Genomic DNA, 17,936 nt, shown 5'->3' with positions numbered 1-17,936 from the left:
CCTTTTGCATACAAAACGTCTCAACACGGGGCAGTTAATGAGTTAAAATTAAGATCGACTAAAAATAATTCTTTAACCATGGTTCGGTTTATGTGTCGTGTCATCTGTCGTACTGCAAATCACCTCACATGTGATGAGTAGGTCTAGATTCAGCGCACGTAAGGGTGTCCTGTCTGGTTTAGTGTGCGAGACCGAGACCAGAAGGCGTAGCGACATCAAAGGGGGTCGGACTGGGAGGAGGAAGGAGCGCGGTGAGGAGGGGAGCGGAGGTAAAGGGGAGGGGAAGTGCAGTCGGTCCCTGACATGAATGAACCATGTTCGGTAACGGAGGCTCAGCTCTCCCGGTCTGCTCCTTTCTCCTGCTGCACCTCCCGCTCCTCCCGCTGACCGGCAGCTGGCCCGTTAAGGTAAATAGCTGTGGGTGTAGCCTCCGTTCACTTCAGCGCTGTAACCGTGTGAAGTTATGAAGGCGGACTGGCTAGTTTGCTCCAGTGAGGGGTAGTTACTTCACAGAAATTCATAATTAAAACCATTCGTTAGTTTGCAATTAACATTTTAACGCGAATAATTTCATCTCTGTGCTGCGCACGAGTTTACAACTAGTGAGCAAATTTCAGCAGATATCTGGTAAGAAATGCGGGAATGTCACCGTTTCCTGCGGTGAACCTCCCAGAGGACTGGATGGTCTGACGCTGCTGGGATGCGTGGATGCATGTTGCGTCATGGAATGAACGGGGACCTGTGGTAGAACCGCTGGGATGTGTTTGCATGAGACGACGAGCCAGGGATGTAAACTATATGGAGTTTAGTGTGACGTTTGTTACCGCTCTAAGTCTGGCTGAAACACTCCGTTACAGTGTGTAGTTTGTTTAAATCAACAGACTAAAATTGTTTATGAAGGGTCGGAAGTAGATGGAGCTACTTAAAACTAGTTTTGGGATCGATACCAAGGGTAGTAAAATATGCCAATATCACTATATTTCTTTTATTTGTGAAATTACGCGTTACACGTCTGATATATTGAGATATATTTTCCAAATAGGAACCTCTATGCTAAAGCCATAAATAATTGCAGTTCACCCTGCAGCCTCTAGGGGCTGCCTCCAAGAGTGAGTCAATCTTCATCATAAATCTCCATGTTTAAGTGTCCAAGTTTACAGCAGGAATGAACAGGATGAAGGGAACTATTAATACGTTTTGCGACCACTGTAGGGGTTGATTTTTCTTCATTTTAATTACAGGAGGGTTTAAATTATGCATAATTATGGCGGTGACTGACAGGCGGGTGCCGACTCACAGGATGAATTTCCTGTGTCCGTGACTGCCAGCACTTAAAGTTGTTGTTAGGTACAGAGTTATGTTAGAGTTTTAATGAAAAAAGACATTTGAGGGATATTGATTTATACGTTTCCAACAACGTTACAGTGAAGACATTATTTGACTCGCAGCACCTCTATCCGCTCAGCTGTGATGCTGCCTCATGTGCTGCGGACAGTAATGAGAGTATAAACAATGGTGTGGAAGCAGCTCAGACTATGAGATGACTCACACCGGTAGGAACTCTTTCTGCATTCGTTTCATATCAGATTATATGTAGTTAATATATACAAATATAAATATACCTGCGACTGGCAGATAATATTGGCAGACCCTGAGACAATCTGTATGGCTATATAAAGCCACATTCAACAGCTTTGACAGCTAATTTCTTGGTGAAAGTTGTGGGGCATTGCACAGCACTTTATTGTTGAGTAATATATTTCTTAATGGCTCATAAAGACATGAATACTTCAGCATTATTCTGTATTATTAGGAGGCATACTGTATAAGTGACTTATGCTGCAAACATCTCAGGTTACATCACTGGCTGACCATTTGGCTACGTTCACTGTGGGCTGACCAGTTAGCTAACAGATTGATCTGCTGCCTGTCCAAAGGGCTTACATGTCCAACTGTTGGACAATGTAAGGAAGACAGCATAGTGACAGCTAGCAGCTAGCAGGCATGTTCTGGGGTCTCATGGCTGAAACGCTAAACAGATGCATCACCGAAGGCTGCGCAAAGAATTGTTTGCAGACGCTTTTTTCCTCAGCTGTGGTAACCACCAGCACTTACAGTGCTTTGTAGCACTTTAGTTTCACTAAACTGCAAACACACTTTGGTTTATATGCCCGCTGTTAGAAGCAACACTGTAGCAGCACAGATAAGTGATAAAATACCTTCAAAGAATGTCTGGATGTAAAGCTGTCTGGGTGGAAGTCACAACACATGCAATTGAAAGTCGTGTAATGTACACAACAACTGGCATGACATCTAATGGGCTTTTTTGGCAGGCTATTAAAAGACATTGTCCTCCAACAGTGCTAAAGCACATTATTACACACAAACGTAATGCGCCATAGCAACAGTGAGGTAATGTTTTCTATTTAAAGATTTACATTCATTGTGGTAACTGCAGTCATTATGTTTCTTTTCAAGGCCTTTAATTTATTTTGAGATAGAAACTGTCTCACATGTACTTATTTATTGTTTGTTAGTAAGGCACAAATGGAAATGGGATTTTCCAGGCTAATAGTGATGGGTTAGAAATGCTAACAGTACATCAGCCAACATAAGTTGAGATTTTTTGCTAACTAAAGTATATATGAAAATAGCTTATAACTAGAGGCCAAGAGATGTTATATTATTGGGGTCTGTACTAATAAATATGTCAGTATTGACTTATTGACCAGCATGTGCACTGACATGAGTATAGGTGGCTAGGTCAGGTCTCGTAAATGCAATAAGAAACTAGATGGTCTTCCTTACACTTGTAGTCTCCTTCACTGCACCATCACATTCTTATTTGCTGTCAAACTGAGACACAATGCCAGAGAAGCTTTTCAAACTGAAAGGTGCTGGTCAAAGTATTGAATGAGCAATGTCCATCCCACTGAATCATATAAATGTATTTTTAAAATGTGTCGTCAGAGTCAGAATGACCGCAGGCACAGTGATCGTCGTAGATTTGATAGTAAGGAACTATTACTGTCCATTTTTCAGGCCTAAACACACACATAGTATAGTGGTTTGTGTATTTATGTTTTGAATTAGCCAGAGGGTAATCTGACAGTGTAAGGAGCTTGCATAGGCTTGTTTAGGACTTTGTTGAGGCAACACTGTAGTAGGACTTTGAGCCCTGATGTGTGTATGTGTTTGTTAGTAAAAAGTTGAAAAAAATACAGCCCAAGCAAATCAGATCCTTCTGATTCATGCCAAACCTCTCGGCTCAGTGTGGGACTGTGAGGATCGCTGTGCGGGCGTTTGATGAATCGTGTCATAGAGCATCAGGCTGAAAGACAGATATTGATAGAAAAAGAAAATATATGTTTATGAAATGTTACCGACTACTAATAACATTAAATAAATAATTGCTGACTCTGCAGCAAGAGGGAAAGAACCTTCATGTACTACAAACCTAGCGATATGTCCATTGGCCAGTTACATTGATATGTGTTGGTCTGAACTGTTCTTAAACAACATAATGCAGCAAAAAGATGCTTGGGCTCATTTAGATATATAGTTTCCATAGTTTGTTTTTTAATCTGTATTTTTATATAAAGTATACAAGCCCATACAGTACAAGGATATCGAAACATTTTATTCCCCGTATAAGAATATTGGCCTAAAAATCCAAAGGAATGTTTGGACTATAGTATGTAAAGGGTCAGTTCAGCTCTCCTTTCATTTTTTAACGATCGCTTAGTGCATCCACTAAGTGTTTGTGTATGATGTGTGTGTCTGTCAGGACAGAAGTGAAGGGAGGGTGGAGCAGCGTAACATCCATGTCCATTCAAGTCAGAATGTCAGACAGACAATCAGAAAGGTAGTGTAACCACACTGTGTTCATCTTCCTCCTAATTTAAATATGATGTGATTTAGACTGAAAACATTTTAGCTCAAATTCTTCATCGCTGTTAGATTGTTGAAGCATGATTTATACATACTCTTGTTAGAAATGTTAAAGATATAAACTGCCATCTACATCCCTACTTTTCACATGTTGATCATACAAAACATATTATTTGGATTTTCTTTCCTGACTTGTTTCGCTGTTTCTCCCAGGAGGAGGTGTTTCAGTGGTGGGGGGAGTGGTCCAGTTGGTCCTCATGTTCCAGGAGTTGTGGAGGAGGAGTGAGAAGCCAGGAGAGACACTGCCTCATACAGAGGTAGTGTGTTTAAGGAACTAGTTCTCTTCTTTTCTTTCTTGTTATTTGACTTAGTTATTGTAGCTAGTTTCATCCAGAGATACGGATCTATCGAAGAGCATGGTGAGATGCATGCAAAAATCTGAGGATGCAAGTGTATGTGTGATCGCTCAAACCATGTGCAGCATAGAAAACAATATGATTGAATATGTATGAGTATGAGTGCTGACACTCACTCCACAACCAAGTCTTTTTTGTGACAGCCGGGACAAAGTTCCAATTGGAATTATGTTTCGTGCCTGCAGGATATTTCTTTAACATACACAAAATAAAAAAAGTTCTAACCACTCCAAGGAACTCAAAACACTTATGAGTAGCTTAGGGTTAAACGTCTTGCCCAGGGACACATTGGCATGCAGCCAGGAGGGGATCAAACTGCCAACCTTCAGGTTAGTGGATAATCATTCTTACTGCCCTGAAATCATTTCAGAATTTAAGGTCTTCTTTGATGTAGTGTGACATGAATCATTTTCATGGCAGCCAGCAAGAAAGATGTTTTTTTTTTTAACTCCCAACCTTAACTAACCCAAAGTGTGAGTGAAAGTGACAGAGCCATGAACAGAGCTATGAACTCAGGACTGTGGGTTAGTGCCATCCACCACCACGTACTCCTACTGGCCAATTCTTGTGTCTGCAAGCAAAAAAAAACATGACAATTTCACAAAAAGTGTTGGTGTACACACAATACTAGTTTGTGACTCTTTCATGTAGTGGGATGGGACTGTGTTGGTAGTCTTTCCAATTATGTTCTTTGACAGGACCCTGAGCCTAAGGTTTCATGCTGGTCTACCAGGTGGGACGTGACTCTATAAGTGTGTTCACACGGCCAGATGACAACATGGATTTATTGAAAGTATAACATCTAAGCAATGTGGCTATTTAGTGTGGGTGAAAGTGGCCTGTCTGTGTCATGGTTATTTGTTTGGTGTGCAAAAAAACCTCCATTCCTGTTACACCAAACAACTGAGGTGTTGGATGCCTTCAGGTCTTGTGCAGGGAGTGTATGTAAAGACACACAGGAATGTGTAAGCAGAGCAGAGGCAGATAAATGAGTTAAAGCATTGACAGAATGTGTGTGTTTGTAGCCATCTTGTTACATTTGACCTCCCCCTGTCAGACTTGCGGAAGTTTCTGTCAACCAAGATTAACACCGCTCTGCCCTCACTGTTGGCCCTCTTGTCTCTCCCCCTCCTCCCCCTTTCTTTCTCCTCACTTTGTTCCCCTCCTTTCAGTTTTTCTTTCGTCTATCCTCTGAACTCCTCGATCGATTTTTGACCATTCTTCTCGTCTCCTTCTCTCTCCCTGTCCTTTCTCACCCCCCCTTGCTCTCTCCTCATCGTCCCTTCCTGCCTTTTCTTCCCCTTCTCCTACCTCTCCTGTCCTCTCATCATCACCTTCTACCAATTAGATGTGACACTCTCACATAGTGACCTCCCGCTCACCTCTTCCTGCTGTCTCTCTTTCTTTACTGTCTAAACAGTGTAGGAGGATGGGCTGAAGAGAGAGACACAGATAGACCGAGGAGGTGTGTGTGGGGGGCAGTAGTTAACATTGTAATGAAAGACAGATGCATTAACTCCACGCTGGAGTTCTCTAGGTCCTCCCAAACACACACACAGACATAAACAGCTCTACAGCACTCTTTCCTTCTACAGCCAATGCAGACATGTAGCTGTAAATGTTCTGCAAACTTGCCGAAATGCTCGACATGTGTTTACATCAGTGGTTCCTGTTCTTCACAACTGTGTTGATCAAACATCATGTTACTTCTATATGTATAGATGACAACACAGCGGCAATAGACGTAACAACATTTTGTGGTGGTAGAAGTTTTGACTGTGTCTGCCTACAAGTGCTGCTACAATTACTGATAGTCTAATCATAGAGCCCGTCCAACAAGGATTGTTATTATATATTATTAACCTGTATATCTACATATACAGCAGTATGTTTGATGGACATGATTTATTTTAATTCCCATTAACTAAAGGTACATGTATATTGTTTACCAATGTACTGTACTGTATCCCTAATGCTGATGACCATCTTTCTAAATATTTGTTAGAGCAACATCAGCAGACTGATATATCACTTGAGCTTCAGTCTAGAGTTGGTGCCCTGATTTCATTTTGGCCACGTTTGTATAAAATCACTTTTATAGCAATGCTAGAGTTTATACCTTCACCTTCACTCCCAGATATGTAATTTGAATCATTTTCCTGACTTGTGAAAATCAGCTTATGTTTTGGGTCATAGTTATGCAGTAATATAGAAAATTCTAAAGTTTTTGTTGTAAATTTGCTGTCAGTGAAAAGGCTAACATTAGTCAGCTGGCACTTCAAATGTGTTGTGTGAAATTGTGCCAAGTCTCTGACAAGTGTACTTAAGGACTGTTCGTGCATAGTGGCAGCTGTTCAAGCCGCTCATTTCAGTACAAACAGACTTTCATCACGAACCCTGAATGTCAGTGAATCACTGTTTATTCTACAGAGAAAAAGTAACTAAGAGCTGTCATGTAAGCTGTGTGGGCGTAATGGACTGTGTTTCAGAGGAAAGCCTTCCAGGCAGCTCCAGGTCTTTTAGTAAGAGGAGCTGCATTCACTGCGGTTACAGTATCACACACCTCTTCGTACTTGTGCCACTTATTTTGTTAACTTATATGCTGTGGGTTTGCTTTGTATGACTGTTCAGGTTGTCCACCACCCAGAACGTGAACAGCTCTTATTGTGTTGGCTCCCCTAAACAGTACCAGCTCTGTCCAAACCAGGTACCACACTGCTGCACCCACATTCATTCTACAGCTGTATATTCATTCATTAACTGGAAGACATCAGTAAATATCTTTAATCCTTCTGTTGTGTATTCCAGCCTTGTCCAAGCCAAAGTGTTAGCTTCAAACAGCACCAGTGTTCCCAGTTCAACTCTAAAGCCTTTGGAAGAAGATACTACCAATGGATACCTCTGTACCCAGGTACAGCTTCAGTCTGCCTGCCTTCATCATATGCTACGTTATCTGTGTAAATTGTACTAAATATAAGACAATTAAGCAGTATTATAGTGGTGTTTGACTCACATGAAGCATTGTAATAAGTTCACAAGATGTTCTCATTTACCATCCTCAGCATTGGGTCACAGTTGTGCGATTTAAAATGATAACCAGATGTGCTTAATTAAATTTAGACTTCATTACACAGAAATCCTATATTGTGATGTCATTAAAGTAAACACTTTCCTAAATATGTAATTCCCTGTGTAGCCGATTACATCAGCATCTCCAATAAGCCATGTGACCTGCAGTGTACAACTATCAGCGGTGAACGACAGCTGCTGGTTCCAGCCCACGACGGAACCTTCTGTCGTGACACTAAATACCACGGAGTCTGTATAGAGGGGACATGCCAGGTAATATAAACAGGAAGTGTATCGTCACCGAGTGAAACCTGTAGCTCACTAACCTTTGCTCCAGTCTGTAGGGTGTGATGGAGAGCTGTACAGCACTAAGACAATAGACAGGTGTGGTGTCTGTGGAGGAAACGGGACATCATGTCAGCGCATTTCTGGATCCTACAGGAAGGCACTCACACAGTTAGGTAACACACACACACAAACACACATGTAGATGTGCATGCATGTATGTTTCATTCATGTGTCTTGCAGGATGTCACAGAAACTGTTGTGGGCAATGGTCTCACCCCTTTTTAAGATGCACAATTGAAAAGGGCATTTTTATCTTTTAGAGAAGAAAATATAATCCATTACCCTGCATCATTCTTCTTTTGACCTCGCTGTTACGTATGTTCACCTGTGTGACATCCAGCTGGATGGTGGCTCTGTTTATGGGCAGCTCCCTTATTTCTTATTTGACTATGTACTGACACACTTACAGCTACCACTTCTAGGAGGATAGTAAGGTTTCTTTACTGCTCTATTTAGGACATTCTCTCACCATCATACAGTCCCGTGCCACTGTAAACTAGTTATAGTTTATAGTGTGTTGGTCACATGGTTACCAGTTGTTATTAAACATGTAAAAGTTTACATGAACCATACATTCAAATGTATTTCGTAGGAAAACAACATTCTGTTTTTTATCTGTTGCTTGACAGTGTTTCCTGGTGATGGAAAAAAAAATCACCATTTTAAAGTAGGTGTTTCTCTCATCAGGTTATGCATTCATCACCAACATCCCTGTTGGAGCTTCAGACATCCAGATCATAGAGAGGCACAAGACAGAGAACATCCTGGGTGAGAATCTACCACTTAACTTCAATATACTGTGCATGAAATAGTCAGCAGTATGACCGGAACACTGCTTCAAAGATGATTGAAAAAAAAAAAACTATGAAAGTCTATGAATCTATGAATTTGTCATGTAGTGTTTTGAGCCCCACCCTCTGATGCTTTGTCGATCTCTCTAGCCCTGTCAGATGAAGCAGGACATTTCTTCTTTAATGGAAACACTGTGTTTGACAATCCTCAAAACTTCCATGTTGCTGGAACAGTGTTCAAATACCGACGTCCATGCAACGTGTTCTCGGACGGGCTGGAATACATCATCGCCCAGGGACCCACTCTGCAGGGTCTCAATGTTATGGTAGCACAGATATTCACACACACACATGCTTTTCTTTCCACCCAGCATGAAGTGAGTAATCAGGATCCTTTTATCCCTGCGTATGTAGTACTACAACTTGAACGGGAAACTCCCCCACATCACCTATGAGTACACTGTCCCCCTCAACATCACGGCTGCAGAAGTAACCAGCACCGGCCCGGCCCACTCCCACCTTAACCTCACCTACAATGAGCTAAATGAGGATGTCAGAGGGGATCAGAGCAGCTCAATAAATCACAGCAGAGGTGCTGCACCTGTCCATCACTACAACACCCCACTGGGAGAAGAGGTCCACCCAGACATTCAGCTGCAGGAAGAAGAGGAGGTGGAGGTGGTGTGGGAGATTCAGACACCAAGCCCACCACCGCTACAACCGCAGCCACATCCAGTAGCTGTTCTGGTCTACAGGCCTGCTGATGTCACTAGTCATGTATTCACCCACAATGACGTAGAGGAGCAGGGACCTCCAGCACCATCTGGATACAGTGAGTGCTTTATTTTACTACACAAGTGTTCAAAGAATGGGTCATTGATTAGTAAATAAAAACATCTGTGGGAAACTGGCTCTTGGACCAATAGCCTGTGTAACTGTTTAAAACGTGTGAAAGCCATTGATTTGTTACTGAAACAGCCCCCTCTAGTGGTGTCAGACAGTAGAGTCAGTCAAAGCAGTGTTTGCCTAAACAATTTGCCTCACTGTCTCTTTTTTGTCTTTCTGTTCATTAAGGAAGTTCCTCTAACTCTATTGATGAGCCGTCTCCTGCTGATGACAACACGCTGGTGCTTTCATTCCCAGGTATAGCAGCACACACAATGGAACCTGTTTTTTCTGTAGTACAGCTGGTTTAGAGGCACAAACATGCCCTCTCTTTCTCTCTTACATTTAACAGTGGGTTGGAATAACATTTTGCGCAAATACAATGTGTAAAAGAGCCTTTGCAAATGATTTCAGACATGTTTTGTCTTTGCCTTTGCCAGAAGACGCCCCCTACCTGCTGCTGGAGGACTTACATTTCAACCACACACACTCTCTCACACAGTCTAACACACATTCACAAGCAGAAGCATCAGTGGGAACGCAGGCTACCACAGATACTGAACTGATAATACAACCAGACACACACACTGTCGCACACACCCAGACAGAAACAGGCACCAACACTGCCATCTTGGTGCAGATGCAACAGGTGTCAGCGGTCCAGGCAGCCAACACAGAGAGGTATGGTGGAGCAGATGTAGATCATAAAAATGTTAAATACAGATAAATATACATTTTTGTATATAATAGCTTAAATCATGATCTTTCCTTTGTCTGATCTTAAGTCCAGGATTCCCAAAAATGTAATATTAAATATCAAATATCAAAAGCAAGTGTAGTCCTAAAATTCTGATTTTTCATCACAACAACTGTATTCTACATAGTCCAAACAAAAAGAACTCCAGGACTTTATCTTGCAGTGAACAATGAGCCCACACTGAGTATAGACTTGCCTGTGAGTGTTTCTGTTAACCTAATGTAATTTTCACTGAAGTGATTGTTACCAAGAATTAACTTGGAAACATGAAGTTTCATAAATCTACCCGTGTGTTTGTCTTCCCCTGTAGCAATGACTTTGATGTGGGTCTGGAGCCAGACATTAGTCTGGCAGACATGTATCGCTGGAAGGTTTCTGCCTATGCTCCGTGCAGCTCAACCTGCACAACAGGTAATACCCACGTTTATTCAGCTTTTTATCTGATGATGCACCTTGAAAAAGCTGATCTCCCACATCCAAAGAAAATACTTGATACTGCAGTTATCGTTTGAATCACCCGACAGGACAATAGAATCATTGTTCTGAATGAAACTGCAGGGAATTATAGCAACAATGAATGCTCCCTGACGTGACTGTACCGTCTGTGTATTCTCAGGTATCACCAGTAGCTATGCCCTGTGTGTGCGCTACGATGGCACTGAAGTGGACGACACTTACTGCGACTCCCTGACCAGACCAGAGCCAACACACGAGTTCTGCACTGGGAAGGAGTGTCCTCCACGGTACTGGCCTGCCACTAATAATACATTTGTGTTGAATATATGTATTTTCATAGAGCACACATATTCAAGGGGGCAGCATGTGCTTTTTAGATGGGAGACCAGCGGCTGGAGTGAGTGCTCTCGGACCTGTGGTGAGGGTGTTCAGTACCGCACTGTGCGTTGCTGGAAGATGCTGTCGCCCGGTCTTGACTCCTCTGTCTACGACTCGCTGTGTCTGTCACACAACCTGCACAAACCAGCCAACAGGAAGGTCTGCCACGGCCAGAGCTGCGGACCCCAGTGGGAGGTGTCAGAATGGTCTGAGGTAGTACAGCAAGACTTTTTATTTACTTTTTATTTGCCATATTTTTATAATATTAAGTGAGTTTCATTTTAATATCCTTTGTCTGGTTCGAGTGCTCTCTGCTCTAGTCAACTGTGTGAGGTTCACTTAAGCAGAGTAGACTAATCAAGTGTCTTGATTAATCCCTGTTTGTGTACGAGCGGAAACCTCTGTGGCTGAGAAATGAAGCCAACGCAGAGGAAGAAGTTATGCATAACTATGGGTGTGGCTACATTGAGTGCCCACCTCAGCTCCACTCATGCTCCTCTTTGTCTGTATTTGGAGTTTTGGCGGACTGTGTCAGAGCCTTCCACAAGGACTCAGAACAGCGCTTCAGAAACCTACGGGTGACGTCGCAGAAGCTTCATCCATAGTTTTTTTATGTCAGTGTCTGTGTAACTATATTTTCCTAAATCCTGTGTTCCCCAAGTTAAGAGTGTGTAAGATGTGTACCCATATTGTGACCAATTTTGCCATCAGAAGGCATGAAAAAGTTTTCCTGGTTTCTCTCTGCGTGGGTTAGTGCTCAGCACGCTGTGGTTCTCGGGGCGTCCGGACTCGAGAGGTGCGCTGCTCTATGGAAATGAGACTTTGTAACAAGTCCTCTCAGCCAATAGAAAGTCAGGAATGTGAAGGCCCGCCCTGTGACCGACGATGGACTGTTTCTGATTGGGGACCTGTAAGTTGACCAAACCTACTACTGTGGTTAAACGTCAGTGGCATGGGCTCCATCTGAATATGTGCATACACTTCTATCTACAGTGCTCAGGTGCATGCGGGGAGGGAAGGATGGTGCGTGCAGTTACTTGCCGCTCATCGAATGGCGTAGTAATGTCAGAGGAGCAGTGTGACCAGTCACTGCGCCCGCTGGCCATCTACCCCTGTGGTGACCGAGACTGCGCCCCCCACTGGGTTGAGCAGGAATGGCAGCAGGTAAGTGTGACACAATTATTGTGTACAGCATATTGTGTTTGAGATATATGAGGGTCACCTTGCTGTGTGTTTCAGTGTAATGCTACATGTGGGCGCGGTGTGCGGCAGCGTCAGGTGGTGTGTGCCGGCCTCGAGGGAGGGGTGTTCAAAGAGTTTCCAGACGGCAGCTGTGACCAAACCACCAAACCAGAGACCAGCTCATCCTGCTTCCAGAGACCCTGCTCTAAATGGTTCACCACTTCCTGGTCTCAGGTAATTCCTCAGTGATCCCAACAAGGTGCCAGAACATGTCCTCAGAGATTGTTTTCAGATGAGGACAACACATCATGCTGGAGGCCTGAGTAAACGAGTCTGTAGAGTAAGCCCTCTCCCTCATGCCCTCTCAGTGCAGCAAGACATGTGGGAGTGGTGTCCAGGTTCGAGAAGTCAAGTGTTACCAGGGGGAGGAGCTGGTAACCAGGGGCCACAGCTGTGACTCTGCCCTCAAGCCAGAAGCCAGGCAGAGCTGTGAAATCCAGAGCTGTCCAACAGAAGCTCCAGGTACAAAAACAAACCCAGTGTGCGTATTTGGTGTAGCTGATGCAACACTTCAGGACGCTTTCGGCTCATAGATGCGTCAGTGTGAGTGCCCTAAAGATTTAAGTGAATTGTTATGGATTTACCCAGCAGTTGCCCCGGCAGCGTCAGTGGCAGTTGACGACTCCTGCCAGGACAAGCCCACAGCCAACTGCGCCCTGGTCCTAAAGGTGAAACTGTGCTCCCATTGGTACTACAGAAAGGCCTGCTGCCAGTCCTGTAAGGCGCCCAGACCCTGAAGTCTTAACTGTAAGCACTCACCTCTATAGCAACCACTGGTACCAAAGGTCACACTACATTCTTACTGGTGCTATACACATAAGCCTGCTGCTAGTAATGTAAGACCTTAGGACATCAACATTAACCTTATTATTGTTACCCTATCACTGATGTCAAAGGTCAACATGTGGTCACTGTATTACCTTCTTTATTATCCCCTCACTCTTCTTCCTTGTTTTTGTAGCATCAGCACTACGACAAACAACCATTCAAATTGCTTCTCCCGACACAATGTGAAGACAGACAAAGTGGTATAACCTTTGATAAACAATCATTTCCTCACACATCCATCACTGCAGGTATCTCACTTCTTGGTGCTAAACAGGTTGCATCTAAGGCAGCTTTGTTGTCACTATGGCAACAGACTAGTTTAAACAGATAAACAATCCATAAGCTGTATATAAAGATGGACAAGGCAGCTCCGCCTAGTGTACAGAAAGACAGACTTGTAGTTTCTCTGTCCCATCAACTTAAATAGAGGAGGCGGGGTTTATGACCTATGCAATCCAGATGTTCTGGCCTCATTTTTGGGGAGCAGTCATGTCGTTCATCTCTGTATACAGTCTCTAATACAATCCTGCACAGAGAGAAAAAGAGTTTGGTTGGCCTGTTACCACTGCCATGCTGGTACTACACTTCCTGCTTCCTCATTGTGACCAGCTGGTCCATATCACTGCTTCAAAACACCAACCGGCAGCAAGCAATCAGAACTAATGTGCTCATAGGTAATTCCGACTGTTATAATAAAACTAAATGCAAACAGTACCAGACTAAAAACAAGTCCAAGTAAAGATGTTTTTTATGTCAAAAAACATCCACAATGTCCACAGTTCAGTCAGATATTGGTTTTGTTATGATACTAGTAGAAGCTAACTACAGGTTACAAATAGCAACACTGCTAAAACCTGAAACATGACATGTCTCCTTTTATATGAGGCTAATGTTTTGTGAATGTAGTCAATGTAGTTTTAGAGCAACTGTCCAAAGTGGCATCATTTAAGGACACTCCCTAAACCAATATGTAGGATTTTAATGGCGTGCATGCACAGAGTAGATGTGTTTGTTTTACTTGAACTGGCTAATTTTATCCCCAGTGTGTAACATGCATAAATAGTAAAGCCTCTTTAGAGTCAGCAAAATACTTTTCTGCCTGCTGTCATGTATGTTATATATTTTAGCATTCATCCTTCACAAATTGAAAGAACTGAACTATTTCTTTTTATTGCTTTTCAAATGGGTTCCGATGCTGTGTGGTGACATGAACCTCCTGAAGTAAGCAGAACAATGTTGCCCAAAAAACTGCCCCAACACAGAGACGCCGCTTCACACAGGGTGTGTTAGCGTAGCATAGCTGCTAACTATTTTAAAACAACCCTGTTGGAAAGATGTTAGCATGCCGAGTTTTCATGAAGAAAAGCCAGGCGACTCTACTCTCTCTCTGTCTTGGAGCTTGCTTGAAGACCAGCAATGGAGTGCTTTGATACTTATTTCCTCATGTGGCTATGTTTAAGGCTGACCTGTTCCATTAAAAGGAGAAATCCAATGCACAACTTTGCTCTCAGTGGAACTTGTCAGACTAGTTCAAAAGCAGTGAGAAGCAGGAACATGGTCCCAACATGGCTGCCGGGGTCAAGCTCTGATCGATCCAATACACTGTTCTCTTGTTGTTTACAATATTATTACATTGCCCTCAGAGCTGCTGTTTTTTGTTTTTGTTTGTACTGCATCACACATTAAGAATAAAAGTTTAGCTGTTTTTGAAAAGCATCAGTGTCTGACTGCTGTCACTGCAAACTGCTTCCTGAAGAAAAGGACAAAAGCCACATAATAACAAGGTAAAGCTGTGAAAGTGGAAAGCTTAGATTTCACTGTAATCCGGGGCTGCATGGGAACCATGCTAAGCCAGAAACATAACCTGGAACCTCATCATTGACCATTGTGTTGTTTGTAATACTCACTCTTACCCCTGTATAATTAGCAATGTCATGGTTACAAGAGATGGGATCCCAGTGGATAATTCCTTGGTGAAACCAAATCACACACATGATCGCACACCAATTACTCACCTCCCTTTGGTAGCAGAGGAGGTGCAGACAGATCAGAGGACCTTCAGGTAACAGCATTTTGTGGTTTACCTTTGGAGGGACAGCCGACAGCTCCACAGAGACGGTGAGTACTGTCAGCTGCTCTCATGTTGTTACCTGTTCTATGGAAGAGAGAGAATGCATTTTACTGTGAAATATACATTCAAGTTTATTGATGCTGATTTTGTTTTGTTTGTGGCGGCATGTTGATGATGATGATGTGAATGTTTTATATATAATTTGACGAGATAAAGATGCTTTACACAGCTATAACTACATTTTTCCACAAGATGTGCTACTAATATGTCTGTTGGAGAATTTGGAGATTACGTCAAGGCCTATGTGGATAGTTTTGTTTAACTCCGTTATAGGAAATGGGACAGATGCTAAGATGTCCAGTCCCATCTTTCTGCTTCAGCCTATGATGGTGGGAAAGTTTCATTTTATCAAACATGATGTTACAATACATCATCATTGCATCATGCTCACAGGTTGTAAGGCTATGCTTGCAGTTTGAAACATTATTTTAATTTCAATTGTAGCTCAGATATTGTTAGAAAATGAGTTGATGTAGCTACTTTTTTGTTGTTGTTTGCATAAATATAAACCTGTAACCTGTATATAGAAATATAGGTTCCTTCTGTCGTCCCTTTTTCTCCTCCTACGTGAACACCTCCTCAGGTAACCACTGTGTCTTTAAACCGTACCTCTGCCATCTCTCGTCTCACTCTAGATGCCTCCCAAAGCTGTGATGTCACTGTTAGCAGTGGTATGTTTCTGGCACGCTGACAAGTGTGTGTGTTTCCCCAATGGCTCGGTGGCGTTCTCCTGTGAAGACATGACCCCTGTACACCCACCCTTCACCCCCTCCACCAGCATTCCACCAGTCACGGTTTCTACTTCCAGTGCCAACTACAGGCCAGGTGGAGTCATTACAGGTAAATGTGTGACTGAAGCATGACTTCATGCAAGGACCCGGATTTGATTGACTTTGAACGCACATATAAGACCGGCACACTGCTTGGATCATACGTCCCCACATTCTTGTCCCTATTTTAGCCCGAGCGATCCCACGGGTAGTATTGTATAACAGCTCAGAGGTCAAAGGTTACATGACCTCGGTCACACACTCAAAGCCACATTGACTAATGAAGAAATGACTGCATCTAATGTGCATTGAATACATTTCATATGGCTGTAAAGCCATTAATATTTAATGTCCTCCTTCTCTCTTACAACTTTTAAACGGTGTTGTGTTCCTATAAATTCCTCCCCTCTGATGAACGCTCTCCTTACAGTGACAGTGGAGGTGCTGGAGAAGAGCTCCCTGGAGTTCGAGGGTTTCCTGTTACAAGCCAGGAGCAGGAGCCAACAGGGTAAAGCTTCAAAGTGGCTGTTGACTGTTGACAATTTTAATTAGCTTGCTTCTGCCATTATCCAGTTAAATCACTTTTTTTGTTATTTACAGTAACACGTTAAAGCTTTTTTTACAGGACTCTCCTCTCAATCATGTCATCTCTCTGCAGCTCTTTTCAGTCTAGCTCTCTGTTTTCTGCTTCCAGCGCTGCTGTGGCCTGTGGGAAAATTCACCAACATTGACACCAAGCAGTTTACAGCACTGCACTGTAAAAACATGGAGGTAGTGTGAATTATTTTCAGCTCTTTCTTTGCTGATGACATGTTAATATGTGAGTCGGGATCTCTAAATTAGTGTTAGCAAGGGAGATTAAAAGTATTCCCTCAAATATGTGACGATGAGGACTGAAGTCTGCTACATGCTATGTAAAAAATAGGAATCTAAGAACAGGACACAATTCTTCTTTCATGTCACCCTGTGATTTGTGTCTCTGTCTAAAAGCGGTCCTGGTAGGACAGCTGAAAGCAGCACACAGACAGGACTCAAGTCGACTTTTAATATGAAGACAATCAGTGAACATTATGTCCACTAATGTGATGGAAACTGTGTGTGCACAGAACTCAAGTGTCAGCCACGCATCAGGAGACAAAAAAAAGAAAGTACAGCTGACCTGGGAGGCCCCTAGCAACAGTAACTATGAAGAGATCTACTTCAGGTAGGCACACACAGGTCCTCACTGTTCACAGTATTTCCTCTCTCTGATCTGCTTCTAACTTAAACCTGACCCCGCTCACACTCGCTCACCCTTGGCTGTGTGGACCTGGCAGTGCCACTCTGGTGCAGGACTACGCAAGGTTTTGGGTGCAGCTAAACAGCAGCTCTCTGAGACTGGACAGCACCGGAAGCTCTGCAACTGGAGTGAGTACTGACCGACAGACAACACCTGCACTGACCCATTTGTTTCTGGTGAGGTTCATGTGCTTCTCTCTGCTCCACAGGTGTTCTACTCCTTAGCGCTGCTCTTCATCAACTTGCTCAGTCTGCCTGCCTACTGCTGACACACACACAGCCAGCACCCTTCTCGTAGCCCGCCTTAGTTACTATAAGCTGTGTATACATCTACACAATCATGTGACATGAAAGAGTTTATTCAGCATTGCTTTGACTAAACAGGATCAACATTAGAGACAGATGACATGACTGACACTTATGTTACAACATGTCTGCAATTTCTGAGAGCCCGGAACATGAGGGAAGAAGATTGAAAACACACAACAACAGGAACCAGTGGAGCTGGACCTCAAAGTGCTCAAATGTAGTCACTATGTTGAGTAGCAGTGATCTACAGTGTGGTTACACACTAGACTTAGAACCTCAGGAAACACAGCTCCACAATACAACAGCGTATTAGGCCATATGTTAAAAAATGTGAAAGTTTAGATTTATGACTTAAGATGTAAATGTTCAATTTTAGAAAATATTGTT

At 43.0% G+C, this 17,936-nt stretch overlaps 2 protein-coding genes across 5 annotated transcripts; both read left to right on the top strand.

The window, feature by feature from the left end:
- The first annotated feature begins 294 nt into the window (after window positions 1-294).
- On the top strand, window positions 295-14,718 carry LOC114449733 (ADAMTS-like protein 2). 4 transcript variants are annotated; one of them, XM_028427562.1, is made up of 21 exons: window positions 295-407; window positions 3,788-3,865; window positions 4,105-4,208; window positions 6,939-7,014; window positions 7,116-7,218; window positions 7,504-7,649; window positions 7,714-7,837; window positions 8,412-8,492; window positions 8,666-8,841; window positions 8,930-9,347; window positions 9,590-9,658; window positions 9,841-10,081; window positions 10,468-10,568; window positions 10,774-10,900; window positions 10,991-11,204; window positions 11,746-11,901; window positions 11,985-12,155; window positions 12,231-12,407; window positions 12,542-12,695; window positions 12,822-12,980; window positions 13,195-14,718. In XM_028427562.1, exons 1-20 carry the CDS (start codon window positions 315-317, stop codon window positions 12,968-12,970), a joined length of 2,958 nt encoding a protein of 985 aa, XP_028283363.1. In that variant the 5' UTR covers window positions 295-314; the 3' UTR covers window positions 12,971-12,980; window positions 13,195-14,718. The 4 variants fall into 4 exon arrangements, with proteins under 4 accessions (XP_028283363.1, XP_028283364.1, XP_028283362.1 ...); XM_028427563.1 differs by having other exon boundaries at window positions 12,825-14,718; XM_028427561.1 differs by having other exon boundaries at window positions 12,822-14,718.
- A 752-nt stretch (window positions 14,719-15,470) lies between these two features.
- Window positions 15,471-17,548, top strand: LOC114449470 (ferric-chelate reductase 1-like). The gene is made up of 6 exons (XM_028427174.1): window positions 15,471-16,032; window positions 16,393-16,470; window positions 16,657-16,733; window positions 17,069-17,166; window positions 17,279-17,369; window positions 17,450-17,548. Exons 1-6 carry the CDS (start codon window positions 15,828-15,830, stop codon window positions 17,507-17,509), a joined length of 609 nt encoding a protein of 202 aa, XP_028282975.1. The 5' UTR covers window positions 15,471-15,827; the 3' UTR covers window positions 17,510-17,548.
- Window positions 17,549-17,936: the final 388 nt, after the last annotated feature.

This window comes from Parambassis ranga, chromosome 17 (genome assembly GCF_900634625.1).
Source record: "Parambassis ranga chromosome 17, fParRan2.1, whole genome shotgun sequence".
Classification (NCBI taxonomy): domain Eukaryota; kingdom Metazoa; phylum Chordata; class Actinopteri; family Ambassidae; genus Parambassis; species Parambassis ranga.
The sequence above is the reverse complement of the archived record's forward strand: the minus strand, read 5'-3'. Positions and strand labels throughout refer to the sequence as shown.

Excerpts from the sequence above, each read along its gene's own strand:
- LOC114449470 (XM_028427174.1), top strand. The coding sequence starts at position 15,828 with ATGCCTCCCAAAGCTGTGATGTCACTGTTAGCAGTGGTATGTTTCTGG. Across the intron at positions 16,471-16,656 it reads CAGGAGCAGGAGCCAACAGG|CGCTGCTGTGGCCTGTGGGA; the intron begins GTAAAGCTTCAA and ends TTCTGCTTCCAG. Across the intron at positions 16,734-17,068 it reads TGCACTGTAAAAACATGGAG|AACTCAAGTGTCAGCCACGC; the intron begins GTAGTGTGAATT and ends GTGTGTGCACAG.
- LOC114449733 (XM_028427562.1), top strand. The coding sequence starts at position 315 with ATGTTCGGTAACGGAGGCTCAGCTCTCCCGGTCTGCTCCTTTCTCCTG. Across the intron at positions 9,348-9,589 it reads TCCAGCACCATCTGGATACA|GAAGTTCCTCTAACTCTATT; the intron begins GTGAGTGCTTTA and ends CTGTTCATTAAG. Across the intron at positions 12,408-12,541 it reads TCACCACTTCCTGGTCTCAG|TGCAGCAAGACATGTGGGAG; the intron begins GTAATTCCTCAG and ends ATGCCCTCTCAG.